The 17,372-nt window shown below is 43.7% G+C and overlaps 1 protein-coding gene across 1 annotated transcript in view; it reads left to right on the plus strand.

Moving 5' to 3' along the window:
* The first annotated feature begins 426 nt into the window (after positions 1–426).
* Positions 427–17,372, plus strand: part of LOC103190062 (palmitoyltransferase ZDHHC17) — a 29,270-nt gene continuing 12,324 nt past the window's right edge. Inside the window, exons 1-7 of the mRNA XM_007910690.1 lie at positions 427–515; positions 1,314–1,720; positions 4,956–5,026; positions 9,472–9,534; positions 13,095–13,237; positions 16,044–16,140; positions 17,194–17,346. Of these exons, the coding sequence (XP_007908881.1) occupies positions 427–515; positions 1,314–1,720; positions 4,956–5,026; positions 9,472–9,534; positions 13,095–13,237; positions 16,044–16,140; positions 17,194–17,346 (1,023 nt within the window). The remainder of the gene's footprint in view (positions 516–1,313; positions 1,721–4,955; positions 5,027–9,471; positions 9,535–13,094; positions 13,238–16,043; positions 16,141–17,193; positions 17,347–17,372) is intronic.

Genomic DNA, 17,372 nt, shown 5'->3' on the forward strand with positions numbered 1-17,372 from the left:
CTGTGCAGTGCAGTGCTGTGGCTGTGGCTGTGCAGTGCTGTGGCTGTGCAGTGCAGTGCTGTGGCAGTGCAGTGCTGTGCAGTGCAGTGCTGTGGCAGTGCAGTGCAGTGGCTGTACAGTACTGTGCAGTGCAGTGGCTGTGGCTGTGCAGTGCAGTGGCTGTGCAGTGCTGTGCAGTGCAGTGCTGTGGCTGTGGCTGTGCAGTGCAGTGCAGTGGCTGTGCAGTGCTGTGCAGTGCAGTGCTGTGGCTGTGGCTGTGCAGTGCTGTGCAGTGGCTGTGCAGTGCTGTGCAGTGCAGTGCAGTGCTGTGGCTGTGGCTGTGGCTGTGCAGTGCAGTGCAGTGGCTGTGCAGTGCTGTGTAGTGCAGTGCAGTGGCCGTCACACTGACACTGCAGCGGCCGCTCACACACTCGCTGCCTCTCCGCGATGTCGGCGGCTGATCGTTCTCTCGCACACACCGCGGCGCAGCGCCAAACCGGGCGGTCCCGGACCGCAGCCCCGACTCCCGGCACCGGGTGAGTGGGTGAGTGGGTGAGTGAGTGGCCGCCCCGCCCCAACCGCTCCTCTTTCCCCATCTTAACTCCCACTATTCTTTCCCATTACTTCTCTTTCCCTTTATTATCTCCGGTCGCCCCTCTCATCTTTTCCCTTTTTTACCCCTTTGACTTGTTTTCCCCGTTCCTTTCCGTTGTTGTAAGAAATACCCCCCACTCCCCCCTTATTCTCCATTAACTTCTCTCACTCCCCCCCCTCTCTCTCTTGTCTCTCTCTCTCTGCTTTCTTTCTTCCCACTTGGCGCTATGGCCAGAGGTCAGTGTCACTGGCAATAGTGAGTGACTGGGGGTCAAGTTGCAGAAGCATAAATTGAGGGCTGTGCATTTTAGGAATAATAATTAAAATAAGAAAAATAATTGAGTTTACTACTTTTGAAATCTTTGCTGTTCTGTTACCGAGATGCGCTTTGGTACAATAAAGAAGGATTTTTATTGCAGGGATGTGGGAAGACCCTGTGTGCTTCAGTTATTGTTATTAATAATAATTGCATTTGATCTAGCACCTTATCATGTTGTCAAAATGTTTCAAAGTACTTCAAAGAACATATTGTAAAGTGGCTTTGACTGTGGGTGAAACGTGGCAGCCGGTTTGCGCACAGCAGTGTTCCACAAACAGTCGTGGAGCGAGTGACCAATTTTATTTCAAGAATGAATGAACCTTTCGTCTCTCCCTGAGTTTGATTCTGAGGTGCTGTGAGCGTTGTGTGTGTGTGTGTTTACCAGTAGTTACCAGAATACCTGGTACTTCTTTTCCGGCAGGGATCTAAGGAGTCTTCAGGAGCTGGTGAAGCTGGAAGGTGTGGGAGCACTGGGGCAGTATGATGAGAAGGGATGCACTCCTGCCCACTGGGCCGCTCTCAATGGATCCGCCACCCTCCTCACCTACTTGGTGGACTGCAAGGCACCCGTCAATCTGCCCTGCCGCTCGGAACCCGGCCAGAGACCCATCCACTGGGCAGCTGTCAGCGGGTACTTAGGGGTCATGGACATCCTGCTGGAGGCGGGGGTTTGGCTGGACGAGAGGGATCACAGAGGGTGCACAGCTCTGATCATCGCTGCACAGTACGGACACATCACCCTATGCTGTTACCTGATGGGGAAAGGAGCCAGTCTGCAAATGTGTGACCACGAAGGAGACTCGGCACTGCACTGGGCGGCATTTCATGGTGAGTACAAGGTTCTGGCTTAAGGCCTCAGCAGTTTTAAGTCTTTTTGAAATTAAGAAAAATGAACAATCAATCTTGAACCACGTGAATTTTTTAAGAAGTTCAGGATTGCATCACTTGCCTGAAATAAACTGTATCAGCACACAGCAGCCATTGACCTGATAACCTTGAATCTATTCAGAATCGGAATGCTAAGCTCCAGGCGGAAGCCCTGCGGCACTGTTGATTTCAGGGGAACCTCATGAGATATGTAGTGCAGTCCAGCCAATCCCAACACCTGCACGTACCATTTTGCATTTCGCAGACTTTTTATCATAATAATAATCCTTGCACTTTATATAGCGGCTTATCACGTCTTCGAGACATCTCAAAGCGCTTCACAGAGTATACTGTCAAATGAATTGACAGTATATTTTGTGGGCAAAATAGGGTGGGATAAGGCTATAGAAGTATTTAAAGGTAAGAATAAAGATCTTACAATTGATCTGTTGGGAGCTAGTGGAACCGGGCGGGAATGGGGAAAAATAGAGAATACTTGCTCTCCCTGCTGGAAATCATTGTTTTCCAAATGGCAGCTTAAACATCTCAAAGCACTTCACAGAGTAAGTCTTTGATAAGCCAACGCCTTGGGACGTCCTCCCGACGTGAAAGGTGCTATACAAATGTAATTTTGTTGTTGATAAAGAAAATAGTCAACAGTCATTCCTCCCCCACCTTAAAATAAATCTTCCTTGCTCCCATCCCACAAAAAAAAGCAAACAATTATTCTTCAAACTAGTGCATCCACGTACACCAGTACAATGATGTCTAAAAAAACAAAATGCTTGTAGCCCCTCTACTGTTACTTATTCTGTGATCTGATGCAAACTTCTCAACTCTGTTATTGTTGGGAGGTAGGAAGAGAGAAAGTCTGTCAGCCTGTCTGTGTAAAACGTAACATCAGTAAAGTACATAATTCCGTACAGTGTATTTTGGAATTTGTAGGGGTTTTTCCAGGAGGTTGGAATCAGGGGTGGGGGTGTAGGGGTATGAGGGTGGCCGAAGACATGGCCGAAGAGGAGGGTCTTGAGATATTCCTTGGAGGCAAGGGAGGGAGTGAAGTGAAGGGACTTTGGGATAGAGTTCCAAAGGGTGGGGACAGAGAGGCTGAAGGCCCGACCGCCATTGGTGGGGCGGGCCAGGCGGGGGACGTGGAGCCTGCTGAACGGAGGGAGCGGACATGTTAATATGGCGTTAGTAGGTGACAGAGGTAAGAAGAAGCAAGGCTGTGGCGGGTCTTGAAGGTGAGGATGGAGGATTTTGAACTCTATCCTCTGGGGGATGGGGAGCCATTGGAGCCGGGCTAGGGTGAAAGTGATAAGGTCACAGAGCTTGGTAAGGGAGAGGAAACGAGCTCCAGCTCTCTGGATGATTTGCAGCTTGTGAAGGGAAGAGTTGGGCAGATCAAAAAGCAAGCACGGATGTGCGGTAGAAAGCATCGTTGAGGGTCAAACAAGATCCTCAAGCAACACTAAATGCTTAGTAAAATAGCTCACCATAAGGTTACTTACAAAATCCCTGTACTTTAGGAGATATTTAACACCTTAGATGTTTTACAAAATTTTAGTCCTGTAAACGTTGGAAGGTCATATGCCACTTTAAATTAAATTTGCTAGCATGATAAACTCTGGTTTTCTTGCTGGCCCTGAATTTTTGTCTTCTTAATTAAAGCTCTGTCAAAAGCAAACATCTGGCATCTCTCACATCGTGGAAAGTGGCCGTAACAATTAAGCAATTGGATTGATCTGTTCTGTTTCTGGAGGTATCACCTTATGTCAATGTCTGCTGCCTCAAGACATGAGCCAGGACCTATATAAATAAAAATAAAATTTACCTTCTTCGGGCAAATTTCCAGAAAAAAATCACTTCTGCTTTCATTTATTTTCAATGATCAACTACTGGCTATCTGGGGGGGTGGGGGAGGTAAACATTGGAACTGAGCTGATTCCAAGTGATGTGCTTGGTTATGGAATGTCAAAATTGAGCCTCTGTGGTGGTCTCGGTAGTCCGGTTCCTGAGCAAGGCGGGTCCGCAGGTCTCCAGGACGCCGATGATGAGGCAGGGATTCTTCCCAATCAGCTACTGTTAACCCTGCAAGCCAAAGCCCCCCACCCCTCTGTCATGTCTGCTGATTTGGGGCAACAGAGATGGCTGAGGATAGTGCGAGTGAACAGGAGAGCCATTTACTCCACACAGATTTAATGAATCAATTTCATTTTCATACAGGGTGGAGTCCCGTTACAATGCAGTGTTTGGATCCATAAAATACAATGCAATTAATATTCATACAGCGCCTCTCATATCAGGAGGACACTTCAAAGCGCTTAATACAGCTAAATAGCAAAAGGTGGTTTCACTGTACATGTGCACTGCTGGGTGACATTACTAGTAACCTTTTGAACTGGAGCTCAAACATTCTGACGTGAAAGCCATCTGTCGAGAGGAAAGATATTGAGCTGACTGTATACATGTTCATTCAGTGAATGGGGTCTGCAATGCAACCGCTTTACAGCAAAATTGGGGCCACAACAAAGTTTCATGAGGAGGATAAAAATTATTTTTGTTGTTGTAATGAGGTAACTCCATTCCTCACAAGTTCTTAACGGGACCTGTTTCTCCCTAGGTTTGGGTCGAGCTGACTTCTCACAGTGCGCCAATTTGTTTCATTCGGATTCCATGTTTATGAGTCGCGTCAAGAAATTCACTGTGTTATTCTCCAGCATGTCTAATCTGTGCAGTGTAGCAGGTTTATTCATCTCCTCCTGATTCTGAAATGTAATGTGGTGCATTTAAAGACTTATAGACTGTGCATGTGAAACTGTGCCAATCCTGGTACAAGTGTTGGATCAAATGTTGTAAAATCTAGCTGTATTTCCGGTTTATGGCTTCATTGGAATGGAGAGCAAACAGGACAACTACAGAGGGTCCGAGTAGACCTATGGGGCTCTGTATGGAACCACTAAAGGGCTAAACTGTTGTTGGCCAAATAGTTGAAGCACAGAGTACAAATGTATTTGTTACGTGCCTCCTGATAAAACACTGAACAGTTTTTATTCCTGACTTGTCTGATATTGCAATTGTCTGCTTGGATTTTTAGTAGTTTAAAAGAGCACCATATTCCAGGACTTATACATCCTCTCTGAAATTCCCCTCACTCTAGCCTTGTCCTGACTTTCCCATCTTCTTTTATATCTAGGACACTGTGAACTGACTCGCCTGCTGATATATTCTGGCTTCGATCCCAGACAACCAGATGCTTTTGGTCAGGTTAGAGATTTTTTTTTAAACAAGAAGTTTAATTTTCAGAATATGGTGTAAAAAGTATCCAAGGCAACATCCAAAATTGGGGGTGTGTGGGAGTGGTGGGAGGGGTGGGGGATGGTCTGAAGACTCACACACCAATAGTGGGCCGCAAGATATGATCCAGAACAGAGTTAGCAGAGTAGAGGGAGTGGGCAGGGGAGTAAGAGCCAGGAGAGATTAGAAATAATAATAATAATCCTTGCATTTGATATAGTGCCTTATCACGTCTTTGAGATCTAGCGAAGCGCTTCACAGAATATACTGTAAAGTGAATTGACTATTGATTGTATATTTTGTGGGCGAAATATGGTAGGGTAAGGCTACAGAAGTATTTGAAGGTAAGAATGAAGATCTGTTGGGAGTTGGTGGAACCTGGTGAGAATGGGATGGAGGAATATTTGTTATACCTGCTGGAAATTATTATTTTCTAAATGGCAGCTTAAATGAGCCTTGCAACAGAAAACATACCACAAGGTCCTTCAGGTTTCCCATGTATATAACACTGAGCCACCACAACATATCTCTAACCCAAGACCTCATTGGAGTTGAATTCTCAAGGGCCGTGTGTGCAAATTGGCTGCAGGGTTTACCTACAAAATGCAATCTATACACTTTACAGTAGATCCTTGTTGTCAAGTTCACAAACAACATTCCTCTCTCTACGTGACCAAGGCTCCCTCTGCCTCCTCGTTCTCCTGGACCACTCCACTGTGTTCGACACAGTCCACCATCCTAATCCACCGCCTCTTCTCCCTCATTCACTTTAGTGGGACCACACTCGCCTGGTTCGAGTCCTACTTAACAATCCACCTTCACTTTATCTTTTCAAAAGGTTTCTCCTCCCGCCTCCACCCAGTCACCTGTGGTGTATCCCAGGGTTCCATCCTTGGCCCCCTCTTCATCCTCCTCTGTATGTTCCATCTTGGTGATGTCATCCGCAGACACGGGGTAAATATATTTGTAGATGACACACAAATCTACTTCTTCTCTTCCAGCTGCGACTTTAGGTCTGCCGATGTTCTCTCAGCTTGTCTGACAGTCATCAGGGCCTGAATGAGGGAAAACTTCCTACAATTAAATGTTGACCAGACAGAAGCCATATTCATTGGCTTCCGTCAACATCTTCTATCCTGGGGCTCTGACCTCCTCAACGTCCCCAGCCTCTTCCTCTGCTGAACCGGTGAGCAATCTATGCATCAGGTTCGACCTACAGGCGTCCTTCCTTCTCCACATCCACATCCCTGAGCAGGACCGCCTTCCTCCACCTCCACCACATTGCCCACCTCCAACTGTACCTTACCCCAGACACATCCAAAACACTTGTCCATGCATTCGTCACCTCCCGAATCAACTTTTGAAATGTCTTCCTCACCGGATTCCCCAGCTCCACAATCTACAAGATCCAGCTGATCCAAAACACCGCCATCCGAATCACACCAATCAAGCCAGGCTCCACTGGCTCCCTATCACCAACCGGATTGATTTAAAATCCCTTTATTCCCTGGCACCTCTCTATCTCTCCAACCTACTTACCCCCCCACAATCCACAACCCGCTGTCTTCGCCCGACTGGCTCCAGCCTTCTGCATGTCCGTCATACCTTCCGTTCCACCATTGGCGGCTGCACTTTCAGCCACTATGCTCTGAAACTCTGGGACAGTCTTGTCCCTCCGCCTTGCCCTCTTTCTCTGAAGACCTTCCTCTTCGACCGTGCCTAAGGTCACCTCTCCCTCCCCCCAACTCGGCATTGTGCTCTACCACTAACAAGGGCTCTGGAACGTTACCTTGCGTGAGGGGTGCTATGTTTTCGCCCACAAATTCTACAGTCATTGCACTTTACAGTATATTTTGTAAAGCACGTTGAGATGTCTCAAAACCATGATAAAGTGCCATATCAAATGCAAGGATTATTATTATATAAATACATGTTGGCGTTGTTATGCAATGAATGTATTATGTTGTAGTGTTTTGAGTAGGTGTCAGCCTGGCCTAGCTGGTTCCTCTGAGTCAGAAAGTTGTGGGTTCAATCCCCATGTCAGGACTTTAGTTGTTTTGTAATAGCAGGAGTTAGAAGTGGTAGACTCACAGTCCAGTGCCTTTCTCAAATACTTCACAGTAAACCCAGTGAGACATTTTGATGACATGAGAAGATGCTGCATCTAATGCAGGAACTATTAATATGGCCATTACCCTAATGTAAGTAACAATTATTCCTGCATACACAATTTGCTATCAATTATTATGAGCAGTTGGGTGTAGATCTAATGTATTTTGATCGATAAACAGTTTACTCTTTATAAATAACAATAATCCTTGGACTTTATCATGTCATTGAAATCACATCTCGAAGCGCTTCACAGAATATACTGTAAAGTGAATTGGCTGCATATTTTGTGGGCCCAATTGCGCACAGCAGTGTCCCAGAGTTTTGGATTTCTGTAACGAAGTGACATCCAGTACACAAAGGTCTTTAAACCTGCTGGCAATTTGTTGGTATCTTCTGTTTCTTGCTGTTTCTTGATGAGTTGAATTGACAGCACTTTGCTGTTTAGTGTTAAACGGGCCTTGACTTAGAGGACCGACCTAGAAATCGGCAGCATGAGGGTATCTATGCATCTGCTGTGCTAATTTAAGAACTGCGGAGATATTATGTCCTTGCTGTATCCTTGCTGCAGTGACGGAGTTAGTTTTTCCTGCTTCAGTTTATCTTCCAAAGTTGGTCCAAGCAATTCCAGGGATTTCTGTTTCACTTCCACTACCATTCCCGTCAGTTGCTGAAGGGATTGATTTACAATGTGTCTCAGGTGCCTAGTGGCACCAATAAACGTTTAGCTGGCATTTGGTCTGTGTTTTAGAGCAATCTTCATGGAACGAGGCAAACGGATGATTTTTTTCCTTCCTAACCCAAGGACATTGAGATTGCTTATGGCACCCCATCTTCTGTCCTGCCTGAGATGAACTAACAGCACAAACTGAGATTCAGACCTGCCATCTAGACCCTACAACAACAGATTGCATTTATATAGTGCCTTTCTTGTTGGGAGGAAATCCCAAGGTGCTGAACAGTTGAGAGTTTGCCCACAAGTTAGGGGTTGGATTCAAGAGGGGTCGGGGCCAAGGAGTTTGGCGGTGAAAAGATGACAGAAGGCATTGTCAAACATTTTGAGACAAGCCTTGAGGGAGGCAACAACAATATCAACAACAACTTGCATTTATATAGCGCCCTTCATCTGGGGAAGCATCCCGGAGCGCTTGACAGTGGCAGAGTCTGACACCGAGCCAGTAAGAAGGCAGGGGGAGGTGATAAAAAAATCGAAAAGGTTAGGTAAGATTTGAAAGTGGGAAGGGAGGATCAAGGCGGAGGGATTGAGGGAGAGAGTTCCAGAGTTTTGAGCGTAGTAGCTAAAAGCACAGCCACCGATGATGGAGCGGAAGGGACGAGGGACAAACTGGAGGCCGGAGCCAGCCGAACAGAGGCAGCGGATCTTGAAATGGATCCGTTCAGTATTTGGTGGAGCCTGGCAAAGACTGGTGTGATGGGGGCATAGACTTTTATGCGGGTAAGAATCGGGGGGCAGAGTTCTGAATTAGTTGAATTTTGGGTACGGTGGAGTTGGTGAGACCAGCAAGGAGGACATTGGAATAGTCCAGCCAGGAAGTGACAAAGGTGTGGACGAGGGTTTTGGCTACTTTTGTTGTGAGGTATAGACGGAGGCGGGCAATGTGACGGAGGTGGAAAAATGCCATTCCTGGTCAGGGAACAGATATGGGGTAAAAAGGAAAGCTGGGGATCGAACCTGACACCTAAGTTCCGCACGGGTTCAGTGAGTCTGAGGGAGAGCCCAAGGAGGTCAAGGAGTTCAGACCTGCAGGAGAGAAGAGGCAAGCAAGGGGGTAAGGTGAAAGGATTCTGGGATGGAGTCCCAGAGGGTGGTGGCAGAAAGCTGAATGGCTGACTGCCGATGGGGGTTGAGCAGGGTTGGGGGCTTGAAGCAGGCCAGTGCTGAGTGGAGGGAGTGGGTGGGTTGGTAGGGTTTAGATCCTTAAAAGTGAGGATGAGGAACAATGAACTCAATCAGTGTAGTAAATAGTTCATGCCATTACGATGTCCAAAGGTGCATTTAAGGTGCTGGATGGACAGCCAAGCTACGGTGGGGGCAGTGGAGGATGAGGAGGGGAAAGATGACTGAAAGCACAATCAAAGAGTTACTTTTGAGACTTGCCTTGAAAGAGGGAGGAGATTAGAGGAAGGGAGTGAGATTAAGGAAGGGTGGGTGGAGGTTGGGAGGGGGAAGCGGGAGTGAGGATGAGGGGCTCTTGGATAGAGTTCCAGAGAATCAAGGAAGACCGCGAAGATTCACACACAAGCACAGATGGAAGTAATCTAATATGGTTGTGCTTGCTTTACAGATCCCGCTACATTTAGCTGTCCTGAGTGGGGATTTCCTCACAGTCCAGGTGCTGTGTGACCAGGTAAGGTAGAAACAATGAATGCAAACTTTAATCAGGTGAAACATTTAAATATAAAACAATTCTTTTTAACAATCAGGATATTTATACTATTGCTCCCCATGGGGCTGTTCATTAATTGAGATATCTCTGACTTGTTCAAGGTCCATCTCAAGACCTATATCTTTGACCACACTTTCTATCATCTATCTCCTATTTCCCAACCCCTTGGCAACCACATTCAGAAATTCCCAGGAATCTGTTCCAATGCAATGTGGTGAATTTTTTTGGGGGGTCAGTCGGGTGTCTGACACAAGGAGGAAACCCATCACAAATGCTTCGGAGTATCCAAACCAAGTTGAGAATTCCATGCATCCCACCTACACATGGAAATCCCAGAGATAGATTGTTGGAATGGAATATGCACTCTCTCCCTGGAGAGACTCATCCTGCTTACCTAATTTCGGATTAGGTGCAGGTTGGCAAGAGCCAAGGCTTGGAGACCCCAGAGTGTGTGTTGGGTACTGCTAGAAACTGACCAGCTAAAACCGCATAGCCTACCATTGATATTGCTGTCCAGCAAGCTTTCCTACTTCTTGCCAGGTAGGATCACTCTTCCCATTAGGGCTTTGGCTTGCAAGGTTAACTGAGTGGGATGATTCCCTCTTCCCAGTGACTGATCTGACCTTCTAGGTCCTGCCGATGAGCCAGGTTGGCTTGACATCTGGCAAGCGTAGGTATGAGCCCTCACGAGGTAGATGGTAAGTACCAACATGAAATGCGTAAGAGCATTGCCATCATCTGATTAAAAAGACACAGAATTGGAAGATATTTTCTCCTTTTGGATTTCCTCTTTCCTTTTCTGACTATCATCTTCAAAGATTCAAACAGCACAAATTTAAATTCTGCCTGAGTAATTATTCTAATATATTCCTGCTGGTATTCATTCTGGCATTTGATATGTACCAAAACATTCCAGGCACATATTTAAGGATTGAGCTCCAGATTTTCTCCCATTGACCCTGTTCACATAACATTTTCTCAGCATTTCCTGTCAGAGAATCTTTCTGCAACACCTCCAGCTAACATGGCACGTGCTGGTAGGAGCTGTTCTTGAAATAATAATATAGTATTTGATATAGCATTTATCACATCATTGAGGTGTCTCAAAGCCCTTCACAGGGTATATTGTAAAGTGAATTGACACTGCATTTTGAACAATAAGCAGAGCATTTCTGACTTTCACACCATGCTTGAGTTCCATTGCAAATGTACCATTGATAAACAAATTCTGTCCAATCTGCTTCTTTTCAAGAAAAACAACTTGCAATATATATAGTTGACGGTTGGAGTCTATTGAGCCCCTATGCTATGGCTGTGTTTTCGTGTGGCTCTGAGATACTACCCTCCGTGAAGGGCATTTATATAAATGCAAGTTGTTGTTGTGGCCAATGATCAGCATTTACTGGTTGTCATCTTGCCACTAATGTTGCTGATGAGCCCTGCTGTGCACATGTGAAATAAGCCACTGGCCAGCAGAGACTTCTCCTGAGTATTTCCAATGTTGCTGGGTTGCCTTTGCATTTTGCACAGAAAGCCAGCCAGTCAGCACGAGAAGCTTCCCCAGTATAAACGTCTGCACACTTTTAGTCCACAATATTTCCTTAGGCAAGTTTCCTTACTCCACACACCTCTGTTTACCTAGCAGTGAGTAGAAACCCATCTGTCAATTGGTGGATCGTTCTCCGGGCAGTAATAATCCCTCCAAAAAAAAATAGTCACTCAATCCACGAAGGGGTTTGTGGGACACTGCTGTGCGCAATTGATTGCCGTATTTCGCCCACAAAATATATAGTCAATCCACTTTACAGTATATTCTGTGAAGCACTTTGAGACGTCTGAATAACGTGATAAGATGCTATATCAAATGCAAGGATTATTATTATCATTATTAATATTATTCCCACAGTACACTGTATAACAGGATCACACTGAACTGAACCACCTTTACACGTAGGATAAGAATCTCAAGGTGTTTCCCTAATACTTTCCCATGTAAAGAGAGATGTGATGAGGTATGTGTTGCTCAGAGTTCCAGGAGCACTTTGCTTGAACCTGTGACATGTTTATTTTGATGGGGACTCCTAATTTGGTTCAAATAGAACTGGTATTTTGTCCCCCAAGATCACTGCTCTTTGTAGAAGAAACCGAAACACTGTTGGACATGTAAAAACTACTGCACATTTGTGAGTTTGCTTCACCAAGTTACGATTTTATGTTATCCTATTCTCTGAAGCAAGTCAGCATTGCTATTTTATACATACATTTTATGGCAGGCTGGCTCAGCCAGAGAGGTGCATGGCAGTCAGTACACCTGGAAGCAGAAAAATAAATCAGTTAATGCTGATGCCTGAAGTAACTCCTGTCGCCAGTGTGGGGATCAAGTATATTGGTGCATTTACCTCCCTCTTGTAGATTTATTGAATCTATCATTGCCATCTATCTTTCTGGCTGGCACAACTTGTCACTGCATTGTAGGTATGACCTGCCAATGTGTCAGCCTGGTTTAGTTGGTAGCAGTTCCAGCCTCTGGGTGAGAAGCTCGTGGGTTGAAGATTCATGTCAACAGTTTGAGCTCACAGTTTAGGCTGACATTCCAGTGCATAGAGAGCACTGCACTGTCAAGAGATGCCATTTTTCATATGAGATGTTCAACCAAGGTCCCAATCGCCCTGTTGTTTTAATTATTCCACAACACCATTCTGGTCAAAACCCTCCATTTTGTTTATGCACCTCTTGGAATTGTATAGCCACAAACTGCTACCACATCTGTGTACAAAAGAGTCATTATACTCAGCATTATTTATTTATGAAACACTTTGAGACACATCAACATGACAGGTTTTTCTTATTACATTTACTAAAAAGTGTAGCAATCCCAAAAGACATCCTAGATTACTTACTCTTGTAACTTTACCTGTAACTGGTACCCCCCAAGATGTTCACCACAGTACAAAGTTCACAGGCCACACCAGAAATATGGTCTTTTCATTTCCATTCACTCTTTCTCATTCCCAGCTTAACCTCTTCGTCCTCTGATGTCAGCAGCATGGTTGTTCAGGTGGATGATAAAGATCCCATGGCAATATTCAAAAAGAGAAGGGAGCTTCTCCCGGTGTCCTGGCCAACAATCCCCAAATAAAATTGGTCATTCTCTCCATGGCTGTCTGTAGGACATTGCTGTGTGCCACTGGCTGCTGCATTTCGTTCACACAATACACAGTCAATCCACTTTACAGTATATCCTATGAAACATTTTGAGACATCTCAATGACGTGATAAGGCTCTATATCAAATGAAAGAATTATAACTGCATCAAAAGCTTCCACTGGGCAATGGAACAAATTAGATAGATTTCTGTTAGGAAATAATATCTCGGGATACAATATATAGTTTAGGACATGATATGCGACTGCCAGGTTGGTAGAAGGTAAACTGGATGGACCTTGGCCTTCTTTCGCCTAGCAAATTCTTATGTTCTTATTGCTGCAAGAATTGTAAATTCTACTTCTTTCATCTTCCAGGATGGGATAGCATTAGAAACTGAAGATATAAATGGCAACATACCTCTGAAACTTGCAAGGAGTCGACAGAACAAAGACATAGTCATGCATTTAGAAAAGACCATCGGTCAATCAAACAGTCTGATTCCAAGGTTTGACTGGAGGTAAAGGACATTAGTTAATACAGTTGTTCAATTTAATTTAAGGAAGAAATATACCCTTTCCCAAAATAAAATATATGTTTGATAATATGTTTTTGGTGCATGTTAAAGATCCTATGACACTATTTTGTCTTAACACTATTAAAAGTTCTCTTGGTTTCCTGGTGAAATTGGCCAAGAAGCAGATTCTTATTATTATTGCAGTGTGTGGCATGTTGCCATCATTCAGATGTGGGCCTTCGTGGTAGTCACTACATCTCAAAGTAACTCCTTGCATGAAGGGCTTTGAGAAGTTTCACATATTATGGCACTTTAATCAAAGTACATAAATATATATGTATGTTGTCAACGTTGTTCATATTGGAGTTAACAAAAGAAAAATGAAATTATTGATTGAAAGGAAGCTGCATACATTGTTTTAATAAAGGAAATATTTGTAAGGGGATAGTTAGGATTAATAATAGGAGTGTTTAAAGTCGATTCCGGTTTCTTGTCAAATTTGATGGGTCTGCCTTCAGTTTCACAGTATTCCTTGTGGTTAGACAGGGAACCAGGTTAGAACCATCTTTTTGAAGCACACACATAGTATACATAGAGAAAACCTGGTGTCAAGAAAACTTTGCTTTTTAACCTGAAAATTAATATTTATAATATACGTAACAACAACAAAATTACATTTGTAAAGCGCCTTTCACGTTAGGAGGATGTCCCAAGGCGCTGTAACAAGAAATGCTTGTGTAGACTAAATGTGATCTCGTATCTGATATCGCAGCAGCTTTTACTGGACTGCTGCAGAGTCCAGTGTCCTTTAACTGTGTGTGCTGCAAGGATTCTAGGAGGACGTGCTGTGACCTTTTCAGTCAGAAATATAACGAAGAAGGCAGAGTCAGGGTAATGTTTTATTGAAATGAGTACAAAGCAACCAGAATATTTTTCATCTAAACGTGACAGTAATCCATGTACAAAAATGACCTGATATTACCAAGATTATACATAAATGTCATGCACTTACTGATTCCGATATTTATCTTATTTTCAGCGCTCTGAGACCTATCCTGCGTGAAGGGTGCTCTCCTCCATGAAGGGCAGTATAGATGCAAGTGTTGTTTTAATTCCTGTGTAACATTGCACCAAATTAAATCAGCCTACTGCTTTGTATAACTCCACAGTGTGGTTAAAGCAAGAGAACGTATGAGAATGTTTAAACCCTGAAAATTACATATATTAGTTAAGTTGGACTTATAAAGGTATGAGCTGGATGAGGTGAGGATTATCAATGAAAGGCACAACAGCCTGAGTAACGATCCACACAGTTTCTTTCAAAATATTGATTGGGGACTGGTCTTTCTGTTCTGAGACCTGTGTCTCAAACCATTTCAGACACATCACCAGACAGATGGTGACATTTTCCTTAGTCTTTTGCTTGTATGGGTCCTATATATTAAATAGTTTGCAAGGTCTCAGCCCAATTCCTAGCACAACATTCCCCTAAGTTGGACAATCTCACTCAGAAGGACTACAGCACAGCTAATGTGGGGAATGTCGTACTAGTGCAGTAAGAGTAATCTGCTGAGGAGGTTGATAGTATTGACGTAGAACAGAGAAAGCCTTACTCTGAATTGGAGTACACATGATCTGAGAATTCCTGATACTAACACTGGATTGCCAGCGCTAACATACCTCATCTTATAAACACAGAATTTACCCACCTCAAACAAGGGATAGAGTTTGTGAATAAATTGTTCACAATTATAGGGATACGCAGCAAGCAAATTATTGGCATCACAGCAGCAGTAACTTTGAGCAGAATATTGGCACGAGACAAAGATGGATTGACGACTTTATAAGGATAACCCTACAAACAGTCAGAGTGGCATTACTGATTTGAGATGACACAAGAGTTATCAAAACAGTACATATAACAGCAATAGAAATGATGTAGAAATCAATAATAATAAAAGCAGAAAAGTAATATTTGTCAATTTTACAGGTGGCGAGTGTAAGGAAGTAAGAAGCTTTCTTTCCTTCCATCCACATTGTGCTGCTATGTTTATGTTTGTACTGATAAACTGAATGGCAGGGTGGATATTCAGGGTGTAGCAAAGTTAGTACTTCCTATTTTAAATTTCGGCATTCACCTGCTCCACCCTCCTGGGCTGACAGGGCAGAGATTGTGTGAGCCACAACCGATTATCGATGCAGACATCTTAGAGAGGTCAGGGATGGGTTGAGCCAGCAGGGAATCCCTCTTAGGGTGATGGCGTGTGGAAGAGTAGAGAGTAAACATCTTTCATATACAGTCAAACTCTGATAACTCGTCACCCCAAGGGAAATAGCTCAAATGACTACTTAGCAGAGATGACTAGTTATCCAAAGTACAGTCTCGAGTACAATAAACTTTACATAAGTCATATTAGTTGGGACAATATATTTAATATGTCTTATGCAAAGTACGAGATATGTCAAACTTGCATAGGATATAAAATCTTGAATGGGCCTCAAAGAGATGTATGACTTTGGCGATTATAAGATTTATACAGATCAGACATGTGCAAGTTTTACCGAACTCAAATAACTGGGATATTGAGTGAGTGACAAGCTATGTGGGGTTGATGACTTATCCCAGGGATGAGTTATCAGAGTTTCACTAATCTGTATATGGTTTGAAATATTTGTTGTAAAAGGCAACATAAAGAATGTTACTGTGACTTTGTCTGTTTCCTACAATTCTATCCAATCTGTAGGTGGAAGTGCCTCTCCAGCAGTCAGTGCCTGTCTGTTCTCATCCAGTTTCTTTACCTCATTGCAGTGCATTGATCTTTGGCCCACCTGAAAAGTCAAAAGGACCAGTTCTTTTCTTTTACGGCTGCATTTTGTTATGGGGCTACCCATCTTATTTCACAAGGGTAAGTCGGTTAGGATATCACAAAGTGACAGTCGAGCAGCATTCGGCCATTGTCTTGCCAATTTCTCACAAGACTTTGCTTTATGACCCAATACTTTGATATGTAGTTTGCCTAAAGTTTTGTTCACCTTTACATAATGAAATAGGCGGGTTTGTGGAGAGCAAGGAAGAGAGAGGGATATCTAATGATTTCCACCGTCCACCTCCAGCACCAAAACCAAGGTTCATGAATAACACATTTTACCTAAGTGTTTGTAACATTGTTCAGTTAAAAATTTTGGGGGTTCAAATAGGAACTCACACAAAATAAACAGAAGTATGTCATGCCAACTCCAACCCAATCTACCTGTTAAGGAACCTTGTTAAGAAATAGGGCAGATTAGATCCCATTGTATCATAATTTTAAATGTAATTACCGCCTGGCATTTTCACACCATACAGAGATGTGAAGGTGACTCAGTTGGTAGCACTCTCGCCTCTTATGAGTCAGAAGGTTGTAGATTCAAGCCCCGCATCAGGACTTGAACTCACAGTCTAGGTTGAAACTCCCAATGCAATACTGGGGTATATTGCATTGTTGGAGGTACCGTCCTTTGGATGAAATGTTAAACCAAGGTTCCATCTGCCTGTTCAGGTGGATATTAATGATCCCATGGCACTGTTCGTAAAGAGAAGGGAGTTTTTCCGAGTTGCTGGACAACAATCCCACAAATAAAAAATGGGCATTCATTACATGGCTGTTTGTGGGACTTTTCACAAATCGTCTGCCATGTTTGCTTAAAAAAATGCAGTTACTTCATTTTACATTATACCCTGTGACGAGCTTGGAGACTTCCTCCGGACATGAAATGTGAAAGGTGCTATGTCAATGGAATGATTATTATTATTATTAGTCAGAAGCTAGTTACTAAACCACTCCCTGTTTTTTTCTGCCTCCTTGACTGGAGATTCTCAGTTGTCTACCTCAAAATAAATACATTGACTATTAGGTTTTATGCAAATCAGAGACAAATGAATTCACTGCCACTGATTACTTGTTTATTGAATTGTACAGATTGTCTCGATCTCCTTGGACAAGCTCTTGGGCTTCCATATCACCTTCTTGATTGGCAATGCACTGATGTGGTATCTCTTCCTAAAAGCTTCCCTGATGGATCCTGGTTTTCTTCTAAGAGACAGCGAGGAATACTATCGTGCCATTAGACAGGTATCCATCTCCTAGGGCAAGGAACG

The sequence above is a fragment of the Callorhinchus milii genome, unplaced genomic scaffold (assembly GCF_018977255.1).
Source record: "Callorhinchus milii isolate IMCB2004 unplaced genomic scaffold, IMCB_Cmil_1.0 Scaffold1, whole genome shotgun sequence".
NCBI lineage: Eukaryota > Metazoa > Chordata > Chondrichthyes > Chimaeriformes > Callorhinchidae > Callorhinchus > Callorhinchus milii.